Source organism: Silurus meridionalis, chromosome 13 (genome assembly GCF_014805685.1).
Source record: "Silurus meridionalis isolate SWU-2019-XX chromosome 13, ASM1480568v1, whole genome shotgun sequence".
NCBI lineage: Eukaryota > Metazoa > Chordata > Actinopteri > Siluriformes > Siluridae > Silurus > Silurus meridionalis.
Genome location: NC_060896.1, coordinates 20,090,864 through 20,108,457, shown reverse-complemented (window position 1 = coordinate 20,108,457; position 17,594 = coordinate 20,090,864). Strand labels below are relative to the sequence as shown.

Sequence of the window (17,594 nt, the reverse complement as noted above, 5' to 3'; positions counted from 1 at the left end):
AAAGGTGTTCCATTACCAAGGTGTCACACAAGAAACATTTTATGATGGGTGAAAGCAAAGAGCGCTCTCAATCTTATTGCTGCAAATCATACTGATGCCATTGTTTACAGAAGGATTTCAAAACTTCAGAATTTTCCAGAGAGCACTGTTGGACCATAATCCAGAAATTGAAAGAACATTATTTCACCATAAACCGGCCATGACCAGATGCTCCTCGCAAGATTTCTGAAAGAGTAGTGAAAAGAATTAACACAAGAGTTAACACCTGTGGAGAGCTCCGGGAAAACCAGGAATTAGCAGGTAAATTTAATTTTTCAAAGAAAACAATAAGTAATGCATTCAGCCGCCATGGTCTGTGTGCACGTTTACCATGCAAGACTTTTTCTATAGAAAAAGCATGTTGACGCTTGTTTAAAGTTTGCTGTACAACATTTGGACAAGCCTGTGAAATACTTGGAGAATATAGTCTGGTCGGATGAGACTAAAATTAAGCTCTTTGGATGCCATGATACATACCATGTTTGGAGGACAAATGACACTGCACATCAACCCAAAAACACCATACCAACAGTAAGGTTTGGATGTGGGAACATCATGGTGTGGGGCTGTTTTTCAGCATATGGCAAACTTCATATAATTAAAGGAAGGATGAATGGAAAAATACCAAGACATTCTTGATAAAAATCTGCTGCCATCTACCAGGATGATGAAGATGAAACGAGAGTGGACATTTCAGCAAGATAATGATCCCAAACACACAGCCAAGGAAACTCAATTGGTTTCAGAGAAATAAAATAAACTGCTAAAATGGCCCAGCCAATCACCTTACTTGAATCCAAAAATCTATATAAAGAACTAAAGATCAAGTATAATAAAAGAGGCCCACGGAAACTTCAAGTTTTTTTGTATATGTGTGGATTGCATTGGTTTTTACCAACATCTGGTAAAAAATTAAATGTCAATTGCACCTTAAGAAATAAATTTACTGAGAAAAATTATGACGTGTTCAATGCTTATTTTACCCGCTGTATCTATATATCATATATAATATATTCGCTATATCAGTTTTCCAGTTCAACCCAATGAGGTTCAGTGGCATTGATGTCAAGACCCAGAGCAGGCCACTTGTTTTCTTCCATACCAACATTGGAAAACCATGACTTCAAAGACTTGTGCATAGAGGCATTGTCATGCTGGAACACACTCAGTTTCTCAGTGAAAGGCAATTGCATTGTTACAGAATGAAAAAGACATCCTATACAAATGTGATTTTCCGATTTGTGGCTTTCAACTTTTATGTTTTGGGAGTGTCCACAAACTTTAGGCCATAGAAAGCAGAACTACAAGGATTCACATGTCTTTATCTGCAATGATGCTGAATCATCAAGCTGTACATGATGTTGTTCAATCAAGAGTGCATTGCCTGTCTTTCACTCATCCATCTACACACACACAAACACACAGAGGACCAGTAAAAAGAATGAGGTGGTGGGTTTTAGACAGCCTAAGAAAACCCAACTCCACAAGAGCTATGAGAGGTGAATGAAGGTGACAGAGTTGAATCAGTAGTCTTCAGGAGGAGGTTGCAGTGTGGAAGTGTGTGTTAAAGAAAGATAAAAGTGCAAAAACATCAACATGATGTGTGTGAGTATGCATGTGGGTGTAGTAGTAGTAGTAGTAGAGAACACAGGCTTCATAACACCATAATCTGCCATGGTGATGAAAAAAAGACAGTGCCATATCTCTCTCTCACAGCATATGCATCAGTCATTTCATTTCCTCTGAGTCAGACAGTCAAAAAGTCCCTGAACTTTGCCAGGGTGACTTTCACAAAGACTTATCACTGCTACTTGTATATGTGAACTGTTTTGACAAATGGATGGATAAAACATCTGGATGGATGGTTGGTCCAGTAAAAGTGAGTCAAGGCAACCCTGTGCTACATACTTAAATGTTTATCCACTTATCTATAAAACTTTCTTTCTTTAGTTATATATTTGTATAATATAGAAGTAATAGTGTAGTATATTATAAAAATGACATTATACAATGAAAGGAAAGATTGATAAGAATATGGAGAGATTTTAAAAAGATTTTAAAAACAATGGGTGCCTAGTTTGTGAATGATGGGATCTATGGACGGATGGACAGAAGAAGGAATGGATGGACGGACGAAAGAATGGATGGATAGATAGATTAGTAAATTTTTTTTTTTTATCTAAGCAGGTGAATTGGGAAATGTGTGATCCTTTTATTTCAGTGTGAGCAATCCAGAACGAATAAAAAAAAAAAGCCTAAATCATTATCATCCTACCTACGTATTAATCAGTTTTCAACCCCAATATTTGGAAAGTGTGCTCTTTTGATGTGTGTGCTCATTTTATAAAACTGCTTTTCTATCCATGTGTATCTGTATTTTGTCTAATCCTAGAGATGCTAATACTAAAGTGGTGAATGTCAAAAGACAAAATGATGAACAAACCGAAATCTAGGTAGAGAAATAGTTGGATAGATTATTGGATTAAACAGCCTGTGTAATGTAGCATCAGAACGAATGATAACTAACCAGTCCAGCAGTTCGTGTTTCACACTGGCCACACACTTTTCTTTTCAGCCTGGATTTTTTGCTTTGTCCATCTTTCGGAGGTGGAGGCTTTGGCATCTTTTCAGCTAGAACACATACACATACACACACTCAAACACTTTCAAACTATATGGATGATTATTAGAAATAGTGGCACTTATGCAAAATAAACTCCAGACAATCACAGACCTTCGTTAGACATTTAATATTCATCACATTACTGATTTGGTTTCAGATGTGGTTTCTAAATAGAAAGTTACTATAAATTTGAGTTTAATGTAGGTCAAGTTCAAATATGACTCATGTAATAAAGTTTGATTTATTAATAATGAGCCGCATGCAGCCTTGGGAAAATCTACCTCTATTCAGCTGTGTTAGCACATATTCTGCTCCTATTAAATGCAGGCTATACTGTTCAGTTGTGATAATGTAGCACAGCACAACAAAAGCGTACCAAGCATGCCTACACATCATGGAAAGTGGCATTTACCAACCCTAATGCTTATGGAACAAAATATTTATTAGTGCTGCTTTGTAATGTATCCTACTTTATAATAATAATAATAATAATAATAATAATTTGTTACATTTATATAGCGCTTTTCTGCAGCACTCAAAGCGCTTTACATATGAAAGGGGGATTCTCCTCAACCACCACCAATGTGCAGCATCCACCTGGATGATGCGACGGCAGCCATATTGCGCCAGAACGCCCACCACACACCAGCATATTAGTGGAGAGGAGAGTGATATAGCCAATTAATATGAGGGGATGATTAAGTAGGCCAGCGGGCAAGTTTTTTGGCCAGGATGCCGGGGCACACCCCTACTGGTTTTTGAAAGACATCCTGGGATTTTTTAATGACCACAGAGAGTCAGGACCTCGGTTTTTAACGTCTCATCCGAAGGACGGTGGTTTTTTTTTTTTACAGTATAGTGTCCCCATCACTATACTGGGGTGTTAGGACCCACACAGACCACAGGGTGAGCACCCCCTGCTGGTCTCACTAACACCTCTACCAGCAGCAACCTGGTTTTTCCCAGGTGGTCTCCCATCCAAGTACTGGCCAGGCTCAACCCTGCTTAGCTTCAGTGGGCAAGCTGTCTTGGGCTACAGGGTGATATGGCTGCTGGGACTTTATAGAATCCATGCTGGAAATACTCATGCTGACTAAACTGTAATGGTTAAGGAAATCAGTCAAGGCTGTCTGTTGATTTTTAAATACTTATTGTTTGCGTACAAAGGCAATTCAATAACAGAAATACACTATATTTGCAAAAGTTTGCAGACCTCATAAGTATGGTATGCTTTTTGAACATAGCATTTTGAATGTAGTCCCAATTTCCTCTTATATAATTCCCTCCACTCTTCTGGGAAGATGTTCTCCTACATTTTGGAGTGTGCTTAAGGACATTGGTGTTCATCAGCCACAAGGGTATTAGTAAAGTCAGATACTGATGTAGGGTGAGGAGGCCTGGGGTACAGTCAGTGTTCCAATTTATCAAAAAGGTGTTCAGTAGAGTTAAGATCAAAGCTCTATAGAAGGCCACTCAAGATCTTTCTCTGCAACCATGTAAACCAGTTCTCCATGGAGCTCGATTTGTGCATTTGGCATTGCCATACTGAAACAGGTTTGGGTTTTCAAGTTGAAGTGATTACAAAATTTTATTATACCAAAGACATCCTATACAACTGTTTACCTCCAGCTTTGTGGTAACAGTTTAGAGAAGAACCACATATGGCAGGAAAAGTCAGATCTCCCAATACTTTTGTCCATATTATGTATCCGGTTTAAAAAAGTTAGAATAGCTGCTATCCTTAACCCGTACAAGAAAGAGAAAAAAACTGCAGTATTTACACACTCCTGCCATGATCACAATGTACCACAGAGCTCATTACAAAAAAAGATGGGCCAATTCATTAGACGTAACCAAAATAGACATTAAGTATTGCAAGGTGTTTTGTTAAAATCTTGGAGTAACTCCGATTGTACATTCATTCATTCATTCATTTATCTACATTAACTGGTGGTCAAGGTGCTGGTGGACCCCAAGGACACTGAACACGAGGTGGTAACACACACATACATACAAATACACACACAAACATGCTTCCACTTACCTGGCACAGTCTCATCCTTCAACACTTTGATTTTTATCTTGCCGGAAGAACTCTGCCAAAAAAAAGAAACAACAAAACATACACACTTTTATTTCACCTTAAATCTCTCTCGCTCTCTCTCTCTCTCTCTCTCTCTCTCTCTCTCAATAGATAGATAGATAGATAGATAGATAGATAGATAGATAGATAGATAGACAGACAGACAGACAGACAGACAGACAGACAGACATACATACATACATACACCGATCAACATTATGAAATTATAACATTATAACCAGAGAAGTAAATAACACTGATTTTCTCTTCACCATGGCACCTGTTATTGGGTGAAATACAATAGGAAGCAAGTGAACATTTTGTCTTCAAAGTTGATGTGTTAGAAGCAGGAAAAATATGCAAGCGTAAAGATTTTTGACAAGAGACAAATTGTGATGGCTAGACTACTGGGTCAGAGCATCTCCAAAACTCCGGCTCTTGGGGGCTGTTCCCAGTCTGCAGTGGTCAGTGTGTATATATATATATATATATATATATATATATATATATATATATGAAAATTGATCCAAGGAAGGAACAGTGGTGAACCGGCAACAGGGTCATGGGCAGCCAAGACACACACACATATACATATGTATATATTTATACAGTGCAACCTCGATACTCGCGGGGGTTATGTTCTATGACCGCTCGCAAGTAACAAAAGATTGTCAGGTTTTGACTCTCTCCTTTTGATGGTTCCTTTTTCAAGGAGAATTGTACATGTACTGTTAGCTCAAAAACAAAGCTATATATATATATATATATATATATATATATATATATATATATATATATATATATATATATATATACATACACAGGGGCGTAGATTACGCGGGGGACGCGGGGGATTTACCCCGCACTTTTTATAAAAAGTTATTTCGTCCCCCTCACTTTTTTAGTGGAGGGGGAAAAAAAACAGGTAACACTACACATTTCGTCCCCCCCACTTTTGATGTATGTTTGAAAGTGTACCACTAACAATTATTCAGTTGCATTTGTTTCATGGACTTTATCAGATATTTTCAAACAATTAAATCTTTCAGTCATGCTGTGGAGTATCTGTTTATAGAGTATCATGACTCAGCAGAGACAAAATGATTAACACACACAGCACGCCATGAATTCAAATTAAGACCAAAAACAGCCATGTTGTATTTTAAACTTCTCAGTTGTGCTGTTTTTTTGGTGCAAGTGTAAAACCATTGTGATTTAAAGCGCAGTGTAATCTTAATAATGACTTTTAGAGCTGGAAGAGTAAATGCTTACTTTGTTCAGCTTTTTCTCTATTTCCTTTGTTCCATCTTGGGTCTGAGCAGATTTCCAGCGAAAAGCACCATACCTCCTGTTAGAAACATTTTAAACCATGTGACCTTTAAATAAACAGTCATTGTGATTTTCAAACACTGCATCATACTTAAAACAAGCCAAACAAGTAGCAGTGCTAGAGAGAAATTATTATTAAAGCTGAAACAAGAACCTTCAGTAAATAACAATGGCAATTAAAATATACTGTCATCAAAATTGAGAGAGAAAAAAGAGAAAAAAAAAGAGAAAAATAAGTGAAAGAGTGCAAAAGGAAAAAATATTGATAGCAAAACAGATGGAGACAGATAGTAACAAGAGACAGAGAGAAAGGGAGTTTCTGTTTGTGTGTGTGTGTGTGTGTGTGTGTGTGTGTGTGTGTGTGTGTGTGTGTGTCCGTCCACTCTGCTTTTCAGCTGGTCCTCAGTGAGAGAGAGTTTAGGGCAAAGAATTAAAAGACACTGAGAGCTGAACACAGAAATGTGACAGTGTGCTATCATCAGGCAGATTAACACACACACACAAGCCTGAGACTATTTGCATATTCAGGTGAAGAGCTGTGCAATGTAGAGCTTTGTATATCAAATGTTTGTATGTGTGTGTGTGTGTGTGTGTGTGTGTGTGTGTGTGTGTGTGTGTTTGTTTGTTTGCATTTACAAACAATGACTAAAGATCATCCAATAAACTCAGCCTGTCACTATTGTCATATGATTTCCCTCTGTATAGTTATATACAGTGAGGAAAAAAAGTATTTGAACACCCTGCTATTTTGCAAGTTCTACCACTTAGAAATCATGGAGGGGTCTGAAATTGTCATCGTAGGTGCATGTCCACTGTGAGAGACATAATCTAAAAAAAGAAAATCCAGAAATCACAATGTATGATTTTTTAACTATTTATTTGTATGATACAGCTGCAAATAAGTATTTGAACACCTGAGAAAGTCAATGTTAATATTTGGTACAGTAGCCTTTGTTTGCAATTACAGAGGTCAAATGTTTCCTGTAGTTTTTCACCAGGTTTGCACACACTGCAGGAGGGATTTTGGCCCACTCCTCCACACAGATCTTCTCTAGATCAGTCAGGTTTCTGGCCTGTCGCTGAGAAACACGGAGTTTGAGCTCCTCCAAAGATTCTCTATTGGGTTTAGGTCTGAGACTGGCTAGGCCATGCCAGAACCTTGATATGCTTCTTACAGAGCCACTCCTTGGTTATCCTGGCTGTGTGCTTCGGGTCATTGTCATGTTGGAAGACCCAGCCTCGACCTATCTTCAATGCTCTAAGTGAGAAAAGGAGGTTGTTCCCCAAAATCTTGCAATACGTGGCCCCGGTCATCCTCTCCTTAATACAGTGCAGTCGCCCTGTCCCATGTGCAGAAAAACACCCCAAAGCATGATGCTACCACCCCCATGCTTCACAGTAGGGATGGTGTTCTTGGGATGGTACTCATCATTCTTCTTCCTCCAAACACGTTTAGTGGAATTATGACCCAAAAGTTCTATTTTGGTCTCATCTGACCACATGACTTTCTCCCATGACTCCTCTGGATCATCCAAATGGTCATTGGCAAACTTAAGACGTGCCTGGACATGTGCTGGTTTAAGCAGGGGAACCTTCCGTGCCATGCATGATTTCAAACCATGACGTCTTAGTGTATTACCAACAGTAACCTTGGAAACGGTGGTCCCAGCTCTTTTCAGGTCATTGACCAGCTCCTCCCGTGTAGTTCTGGGCTGATTTCTCACCTTCCTTAGGATCATTGAGACCCCACGAGGTGAGATCTTGCATGGAGCCCCAGTCCGAGGGAGATTGACAGTCATGTTCAGCTTCTTCCATTTTCTAATGATTGCTCCAACAGTGGACCTTTTTTTAACAAGCTGCTTGGCAATTTCCCCGTAGCCCTTTCCAGCCTTGTGGAGGTGTACAATTTTGTCTCTAGTGTCTTTGGACAGCTCTTTGGTCTTGGCCATGTTAGTAGTTGGATTCTTACTGATTGTATGGGGTGGACTGGTGTCTTTATGCAGCTAACGACCTCAAACAGGTGCATCTAATTTAGGATAATAAATGTAGTGGAGGTGGACATTTTAAAGGCAGACTAACAGGTCTTTGAGGGTCAGAATTCTAGCTGATAAACAGGTGTTCAAATACTTATTTGCAGCTGTATCATACAAATAAATAGTTTAAAAATCATATATTGTGATATCTGGATTTTTTTTTTAGTTTATGTCTCTCACAGTGGACATGCACCTACGATGACAATTTCAGACCCCTCCATGATTTCTAAGTGGGAGAACTTGCAAAATAGCAGGGTGTTCAAATACTTATTTTCCCCAATGTATGTAATAAACTGCACATGTTCATCGATTAAAAGATGTATGCTTTAAACACATAAATGTTTATTCCATCAATGTGAATCCCTGAAAGAGACATGGCTCCCTAGTGGATCCACAAAGCTCGTTTTTCCTATCTGTCACCTAATCACAGTCCACCTTTTTATTTTAAAACAGATTTTATATTAATGTGGTGCACTGGATGTAGTCAGTTTCAAAAATGTTGTAACAAAGTGTAAAATGTAAATAAAACAGAATGCAATGATATGCATATCTCATACATTCAATTCACAATAGAACATAGAAATCATCAAAGGTTAGAACTGATGAAATGTACCATTATGAAGGGGAAAAATTATCATTTTGAATTTGATAACTGTGACACTTCTCAAAAAAGTTGAGACAAAGTTTGGGGCAACAAAAGTCTGGAAAAACTAAGTATTTGAAAAATCAACAGGAAAAACATTTTGCAGCTAATTAGGTTAATTGACAACAGGTCATTAGGATGATTGGGTATAAATAGTTTGTATCATATGCTGCGTTTACACTTAACATTAAAATATGATCACCGTGATCCGATCAAGCAGGTCGGATCAATAGTCAATCAGGACATGGCGTGTTTACACTTGGCAACATCAACTTCTTTATCTGAATAACAGATCAGATTTGTCTTTGCCACGCAATATTTAAATAAATCCGCTGAAGATGCAGAGTGCAGTGTTGAAAAGAAGCAATGGGCTTTCTTTTGAAAACCATTTTTAGTCACGGGACATTTAACAAATCTTAAATCTTAAAATGGGGAGGATGAGGTGATTGCAGTAGTAATAACGTGGATAGAATCCGTTGTGAAAATGATCAAAAGAAACCTATGGATCCAAGAATGTTGCCAGCTGTGGTGGGAGGTTCTTTACAGAGAATAAGTGTTCTGCAACTTTTGGGTGGGCAGGCAAACTTACTACTATATTTGCAATGTACTCCACCCTTGATTGTACCACAAAATAAACACCCAGCTGCGTGCAGCGGTAAAGAAAGGACCGGGCTTTGCGTGACATGGACCTTCAAATGCAGACACAATGGCTGGATTGCGTTTACATTACACTAAGATCCGATCATAATGTGTCCTTAACTACCTCCGGACCAGGTCACGCTGAGATAACATTCCGATCAAAAGTGTGTTTACACTGTGTATGTGGACAACATCCAGATGCAGGTCGCATGTTAATGCCAAATGTAAATGCAGCCTATGGCAGAGTCTCTCAGAAGTAAGGATGGGCAGAGCTTTGCCAATCTGTGAGAGACTGTGTCTACAAATTGTAGGACAATTTTAAGATATTGTCCCTTAATATAAGAATAAGAATAATGTCCCTCGAAATAAGATTGTAAAACAGTTAATCATCTCATCATTTACAGTACATGTTATCAAAAGTTTCAAAGAATCTGCAGAATTCTCTGTGATATAATATATGATATATGATATAATATTGGGTGCTAGTATATTTGGCCCTTAGGCATCACTGCATTTAAAACAGACGTTTTACATTATGTACTGAAAATGATGAGATATTCAACTCTTCCCAACTTTCCTGAGACGTGTTGCAGCCATTGATTTAAAAATGACAATTTTTTTTCCTTAAAATGGTATATTTTAAGGATTAAACAGTTGCCTCAAAAAGGACTGCAATTATAAATCACAACAGTGTACCCTGAAAAAGCGAGATCGTGTCACATAATGCATGAGAGTGCAATCTGCATAGAAGAAAAAAAACGGTTTGTAGAAAACAGTTTCATTTCATTACGCTATGTTAATTTAGCACTGTCGTTGCACCTTTTTAATTCTCACATCAGCTGCAAAACAACCAGGACATAAAGACATTAAACCATGGCTAAGTTCATCCCAACCCTTGCTTGACCTCAGCAGTGATTCATCACGACGGAGTGTGTACACCACAAACATGTCTCTCCTTCACACCGGATAAGTTATGAGCTCATATATCCTGATTTAAACTCCTAAAAGGGCCACACTATAATTCCACACCCAGGTCACATCCGAATGTTATTAATGAAATTCTGTGAAGGGTTATCTAGAGGGGGAGGAGGAGGGAACCGCCGAAGTAATAACTCCAGAGTTTGTTTACTTTTTGTCTAAAAAGCTAATTTTCCTGCATAAATTTGGGCTCCATTTGATCACTTGTTGCTTTCCAGTGAATTTGTATCCATTTAGCATTCATAAAAAAAATCTAAGTATATAATCCTGAGTATAACATCCTGAGATGTTACCACATTGTGGTTCATGATAACTAGCTATATCACTGATCAGCGACAGCACAAGTGGCCTTATTAGTACAGTAGTAACTCAATGGTGTGACTATGGTTCTGTCAAAAGACTGTGTATGATTACGGGAGTAGCACACATTATGCAGTGAATACATCCTCCAAGTGTTTTACACCACCCCTGGAAGTTAGAGTGAAACTAAGCTAATAAAATAAAACTTCTTTAAAAAATGTATTGCAAATATTGCTTTATATTTCAGGACATTATGCTGTTGGAAGAGCTCCACAACAAATGTATGTTAAATTGCTATAGTGAGATGAGAGAGGACTGTGTTATATTTTCAGCAGTAGAAACCATGATATACTAGGTCAAACCATTATATACTAGGTGTGTTATGGTTGTATCTTCATTAAAAGTGAAGCCAATGGCCTCCAATTACTACCACATGCATATGTCACTTACTCTCTCTCCACTTTCTCACGGCTCATGACTTCTCGGAGTTGCTGCAGACGGTTCTCCATGCCCTTGTTGTCCTGGCTAAGCTGTGCAGTCTCCATACGCAGCTCACGCAAATTTCTGCAGAACACATAATGCACTTTACACACATAAAACCTTAATCAGGGAAGCAGTGAGTCAGGCGGTCTCATGACAAGATGCCTCAAATCTGACAAAATAATTTAGACCAATTTGTTACAGTAGGTTGAAGATCTGTCTGTCACATTCCACAGATTAACACGAGTGTGATTAACACATCAGATTTGATTCATCATTTATACTAATAATAATGCAAAACATAAAAAACAAAAACAATGAACCAAAAGTGGTACTCAACCTGACTTTCAGCTTTACAGATTTGGACTTGTTGGGAAGAACCACAAAGTTGTTCGAATTCATGGCTTTTGATTCACCTTCCTGCTGTAGAAGATTTAGGTTATTATTATTATTTATTTTATTTATTTTATTAAGAAAACTAGAGGTAGATTATTTGTAATGAATAGTATAGATAACACAGTAAAGATAGTATTGATAACACACACAGATGTGTGTGTGTGTGTGTGTGTGTAATATTTAAATAGTATATAACATATAAATATTAAATGATACAGTAAAACATATGTCAAAGTATACAGATGCATACAGAATGTTTAATAAGCGCTAGGACTGTATATAAAAACACATTTATATTATTTATATTATATTGTTATATATTATTTAATAATTATATTATAATATATACATTATATTTAATATATACTTAATAAAAGAGCGGAGCTCTGTCAGCTCAAACAATATTGAATCGAATACCATGTTCTAGTCATTCCTAGCGCCCTATACTGTAGTTAACACGGTATCTCACGTTAAATGTCGGTAAAAGTTTATTCATACCTGAAAGACGGGACACGAAGGTAAAAAAGTAAGATGAAGTTTTATATATAAAAATAATTTTTAATCAATCAGTTTCTGAAGCGAGATCTCTAACTCAAAGAACAGTTTAACACACCTCGAGCAAACTGTTTACTACCGTAACTATGGCAACTGTCAGCTCTCGCGAGAGTAAGCACGATATTTCCGCTACGTAAAAAAAAAAAAAAAAAGAAAAAGAAAAGAGGATTGTAATTGACCAATAGGAAACGTGCGCTACACACATGCATACATATTTTATATATATATATATATATATATATATATATATATATATATATATATATATATATATATATATATATATTTATATATATATATATATATATATATATATATACACACACATATGAGGACAGTGTGACAGCAGTGAAGTGTGCCGAGGAACAACAGACTGGTTCAAGTGGAGGTTGGTTGTGGTTGCAGGGAGAAGAAGTGGAGAAGGTGGAGGAGTTCAGGTTTAGAGAAGTAAACAAAAGAGTACAGGCAGGGTGGAGTGGGTGGAGAAGAGTGATAACAGGAGTTATTTGTGATAGAAGAGTATCTGCAAGAGTAAAAGGGAAAGTTTTTAGAACTGTGGTGAGATCTGTGATGTTGTATGGTTTAGAGACAGTGGCATTTAGTAAAAGACAGGAGGTGGAGCTGGAGGTAGCAGAGCTGAAGATGTTGAGGTTTCGTTGGGAGTGATGAGGATGGACAGGATTAGAAATGAGTTTATTAGAGGGACAGCACATGTAGGACATTTTGGAGACAAGGTGAGGGAGGCGAGATTGAGATGGTTTGGACATGTGCAGAGGAGGGACATGGGGTATATCGGTAGGAAAATGCTGAGGATGGAGCTACCAGGAAGGAGGAAAAGAGGAAGGCCAAGGAGAAAGTTTATGGATGTGGTGAGGGAAGACATGCAGGTAGTTGGGTTGAAAGAGGCAGATGTAGAGGACAGGGGGTATGGAGACAGATGACCGCTGTGGCGACCCCTAATGTGAGAAGCGGAAAGAAGAAGATGATTCTATATTTTTGTGTGATGTTCTGTACATTGTGGCTTTAAAATGTTGAGGGATGGTTTCACGACTACCTGGTGTCGTTCACAACGACATATTTATAAATATGAAATCATATTCAATGATTTTTTATTCTTCATCCCAAATGTGATGAAAATTGTGCCTTGGTACATGTGAAGAAGTGCAATATAATGAAATAAAATGTTTCTCAGCGCTTCCAAAACTGCTGATCTCCTGGAATTTTAACCAAAAAATAAAATAAATAAAAACAGTCTCTAGAGGGTAAACAGATTGGTGCAAAAAAACACATTTGGTGAGGGGCGATTCTGAGAAAGGTGCAATAGGCAGCCTCCAGTAGGTCTGTGTAGTAAATGTACTGTTTAAGATAAAAATAAGTAAAAGCCTTTATATATAAATAGACATGAGTCACAATACACATGTAGGAAGTATGTGTGTCAAATAGCAAAGTCAGAAGGTCAGCCTGATCTCGTGTGGCCTGAACGACCTTGATAACCAAAGCAAATCGGTGATCTAAAGTTATGGGGAGACATCTAGTGATGGTAACGAGTGTTTGAGTGAGCAATACCAATTAGAATCAGCTAATTAGAGGCCCACTCTTGGGGCTTTTAAGAGGTTGCACTATGGTCAGCTCTTCAGGGTGCGCTCTCAAGACCAACCTTTTTTAATGCTCATTTTTACCTTTGTAACAAGGTTTCTTTGTGACTTTGGGACGTTTGGGTTCTTAGCTTATGCTCAAAATAAGCTAAGAGAGAGAGGAAACAGTCATTCCCCACAAAAACTGGAATCTAGCAAACTTGCTTTTGTATGCTGATACAAACTTTGGTCTTACTAATTTCCCCAGACAACAATAAGCCATATTATTGAAGTTTGTACCTAATTAAGAGACCATGGTGCTACAGATATTGTGCTGGAAACACAAAAGGGATCCTGGACTGTCTTAAATAACACAAGGTGTTTTCCCCACAATGTACAGTGCATTAAGAAAGTATTCACAGTGCTTCACATTTTCCAAATTGTATTTTTATTGATTTTTTTATTTTGTTATATTCCAAAATAAATTAAAATAATTATTTTACCGAAAATTCTACAGATAATACCCCATAATTACAATGTAAAAGAAGATTGTTTAAAATCTTGGAAATGTGTTTAAATAAATAAATGAATCACATGTACATATGTATTCACAGCCTTTGCCTTGACACTCAAAATTGAGCTCAGGTACATCCTGTTTCCACTAAACATCCTTGAAAAGTTTCTACAATTTGATTGGAGTCTACCTGTGGTAAATTCAGATAATTGGACATGATTAGGAAAGTCACACACCTGTCTATATAAGCCTCACAGTTAACAGTGCATGTAAGAGCACAAACCAAGCCAAGTGCCAAGAATTGTCTGTAGATCACTGAGTCAGGATTGTATCGAGGCACAGCTCTGGGAAAGGGTACAGAAAAATCTTAGCAGCATTTAATGTCACAAATGAGCACAGTGAACTCCATCATCCGTAAATGAAACACAATTGGAACCACTAGGACTCTTCCTAAAGCGGGTCAAACTATGTGATCGGTAAGAAGGGCCTTAGTCAGTATTTCTTTAAGGAGAGAGTAGAACCTTACAGAAGAACAACCATCTCTGCAGCATTCCACCAATCAGGACAGTATGGTAGAGTGGCCAGACGGAAGCCCATCCTCAGTAAGAGGCACATGGCAACTTGCCAGGTGTTTGCCAAAAGGTTGTAACTTTTGGAAAGTTTAATATCTTGTTGTGAAATTAAGGAAACTTGGACTATATAAGACCAGACAAAGACAAGGTTTAAAAAGAGACACTGTGCTGGTAATTTCTCTACTTATATAAAATCGAAAACCAGATAGCAGAACAGACAAAGCAACAAAGTTAATCCTTCTATTCTTTTTTAGGCCCCTCTTAGTCAGTTTTCTCTCTGAATCCCCAAATATCTGACTAGTTGATACATATTTGAAAATAATAGCACAATGCTTTTTTGAAGGCTATTAGAGTTTATCACTTAATTACACCGCTATTTTGTGTCCAGCTTGTTTAAGATAGCATAGTATTTTCTTTTTAGCATACTGTGGTCTCATCCTGTTGACTGACATGTGGAAAGCTGTGATAACAAAAGAATAATGCATTTTGCCAAAAAAAGTGCATTGCAAATGCAAACATATCCATGCGGTTTAGGAGATAAATTGCCTTTATCACTGTCCCAAAGAACAGAGGTTGCCCAGTTGCAAGTGGCATATTCAGAAGTATTTTTGCTTCTTACCTCATAAATCTCCAAAGTGAAACTCTTCCTGTGGCGATTCCCGTTCCTTGAACATAACAAAATTTTTAAAATGAACTCAGTGCTATGTTAAACAAGGAGTCCAACACTGATTAAACATTATTTAAAATGGATGCATATGTTATCTTGGACTTTACAGCAGTTACAGCTGTGGAGCTTTTATTTGAAATTGTATTTAACCATTGATTATAAGCAGATTCCCTTGACTGCAATGCTTGTTACACTAGTTTGAGGCTTCAGCAACCAACATGTCATCATTTGAATCCTGTGTTACAGAATGTATCTTGAATGTCACTGTTTACATAGATTACATAATCATTTAGAGTAATGATTGTCAAAAGCATTTATAAGACATGGGGCTTGAGATCCTTGAGACAGATAGGACTCACATAAAATCCAAAAAGTGTTCAATTGGATGAGTAGAAGTGTAGTGTCTGGGCTTCCATTTGGGTTACAGGAGATCCATTCCAGAATTAATAAAAATACAGCATTGGCTATGAAGATTGTACATATATTTTCAGTTGACTAAAGGCTGGGTAGTGAGGGTATATTGCATCAGGGGCATAGTTCAATGTCAGCTATTAATGATGATGAGGCTGGTCAAACCAATAGAAACACAGGATGATTCCCAATTGTGAGGTTTCCAATAAGAAAGTTTGTTTTCTTACCAGCAGTTTATTTTTGTTTATATAGACTCCCTGTACCCCAACAGCGAGAGACAGACACTTGGCAGATTTTGCAAGATATTCCCACACATACATGGCAAGTTGCTTAAACCCGACACTGAGGAAGAAAAGCTTAAAATGTTGTTGCTTTCTTTTGAGTTTCGAAGGGCACTAAAATGTTTGGCACATATAAGCAGGAGCCCTGAACTCAGTTAAAATTCCACCTGCCCATCCAGTCTTCCCCCACACCCTGACACACTGTGGTTCTCCACGTGGTTGTAAAGAGAGGTTATTTGAGTCACTGTAGGCTTCCTTTCGGCTTTAACCAACCTGCGCATTATGCTTTAACCTCTCCCCTTGTACAACTGTCACTCAGTGGGTGTTTTCTCTTTTTTTTTTACATTCTTTGTAAACCTTAGAAACTGCAGTGCAAGCAGTATCAGCAGTTTCTTAAATACTCAAACCAGTTCATCTAGCATTATTTTCTAGTTGTATTACAAAATCAAATTTATATATACACACACGTGTGTATATACAGTATATATACACCAACCAGGCATAACATTGACAGTTTAACATAATGACCAGTGCAGTGAATAACACTGATTTTGGATTTTGTTTTCCCACAATAATAAAAACCTTCATTTAAAAACTGCATGTTGTGTTCACTTGTGTTATCTTTTACTAATATTTAAATTAGTTTGATGATCTGAAACATTAAGGTGTGAGAAACATGCAAAAAAAATAAAAAAGAAATCAGACACTTTTTCACACCACTGTGTTGTGTGTGTGTAAATATATATATATATATATATATATATATATATATATATATATATATATATATATATATATATATATATACTGTATGTGTGTGTATATATCAATGGTGTATTTAAAAACAAGAATGAATGTGTGCATCAGTGCATGTAGTTCATATTTTTCTTTGTAGAATGGATAATCGAGATGAAAGTTATACTCATGCTTTAACAATCTTCTCATTATATTTTACATCAAGATGATAAAAAGTCTCTAGTTAGGATAAATAATCCATTACCAAAATACATTAAAGCACTCATGACACACAATCCATCTTTGTACATTTATAAATTGGCCTGGTAGTGGAAACCCACTTACTATGTCTTACTGATAGCTCTTTTCCCATTCACTGAGCACTGGGGTGTGGGGGTTGGTACACTCTCCAACTTTGTCTCATTGCTTCATGAGAACTACTATATTATATGAGTTCTTTCTAACATCCATTTTCATTTTTACTTCAGGCATCCTCGCACTGTTATCCCACCTTTGTACTCCTGCTTTGTTGATGTTGGCCAGGTTCATTAGAAGAAATAAAAAGTTTTAGGAAATCTGTGCCCACTGTAGCCTCAGATTGCTTTTGAAACCTGTTTTGGCCTCTCTCTTTTGCAAGAGTGTCAAAAATCACTTTACTGACTGTTTAAAAAAATCCCAGAATATCATCAGTTTAGAACATCCAACAGCAGTCCAACAATGTAAAAAACAAAGCCACAAAGAT

General features: G+C 37.3%; 1 protein-coding gene across 4 annotated transcripts in view; it reads right to left on the bottom strand.

The window, feature by feature from the left end:
- The window catches only part of zbbx (zinc finger, B-box domain containing), a 65,688-nt gene extending 50,269 nt beyond the window's left edge, over positions 1-15,419 (bottom strand). For 2 of the 4 annotated variants that reach the window (XM_046865372.1, XM_046865375.1), the window contains exons 1-6: positions 12,042-12,216; positions 11,488-11,570; positions 11,118-11,231; positions 6,018-6,093; positions 4,707-4,758; positions 2,567-2,670 (exon numbers count right to left, since the gene is read on the bottom strand). In XM_046865372.1, the coding sequence (XP_046721328.1) occupies positions 2,567-2,670; positions 4,707-4,758; positions 6,018-6,093; positions 11,118-11,231; positions 11,488-11,549 (408 nt within the window). In that variant the 5' untranslated portion in view covers positions 11,550-11,570; positions 12,042-12,216. Of the gene's footprint in view, positions 1-2,566; positions 2,671-4,706; positions 4,759-6,017; positions 6,094-11,117; positions 11,232-11,487; positions 11,571-12,041; positions 12,217-15,377 lie in introns of those variants that run through there. The other 2 variants (XM_046865374.1, XM_046865373.1) reach the window with 2 other exon arrangements.
- Between the last annotated feature and the right edge of the window lie 2,175 nt (positions 15,420-17,594).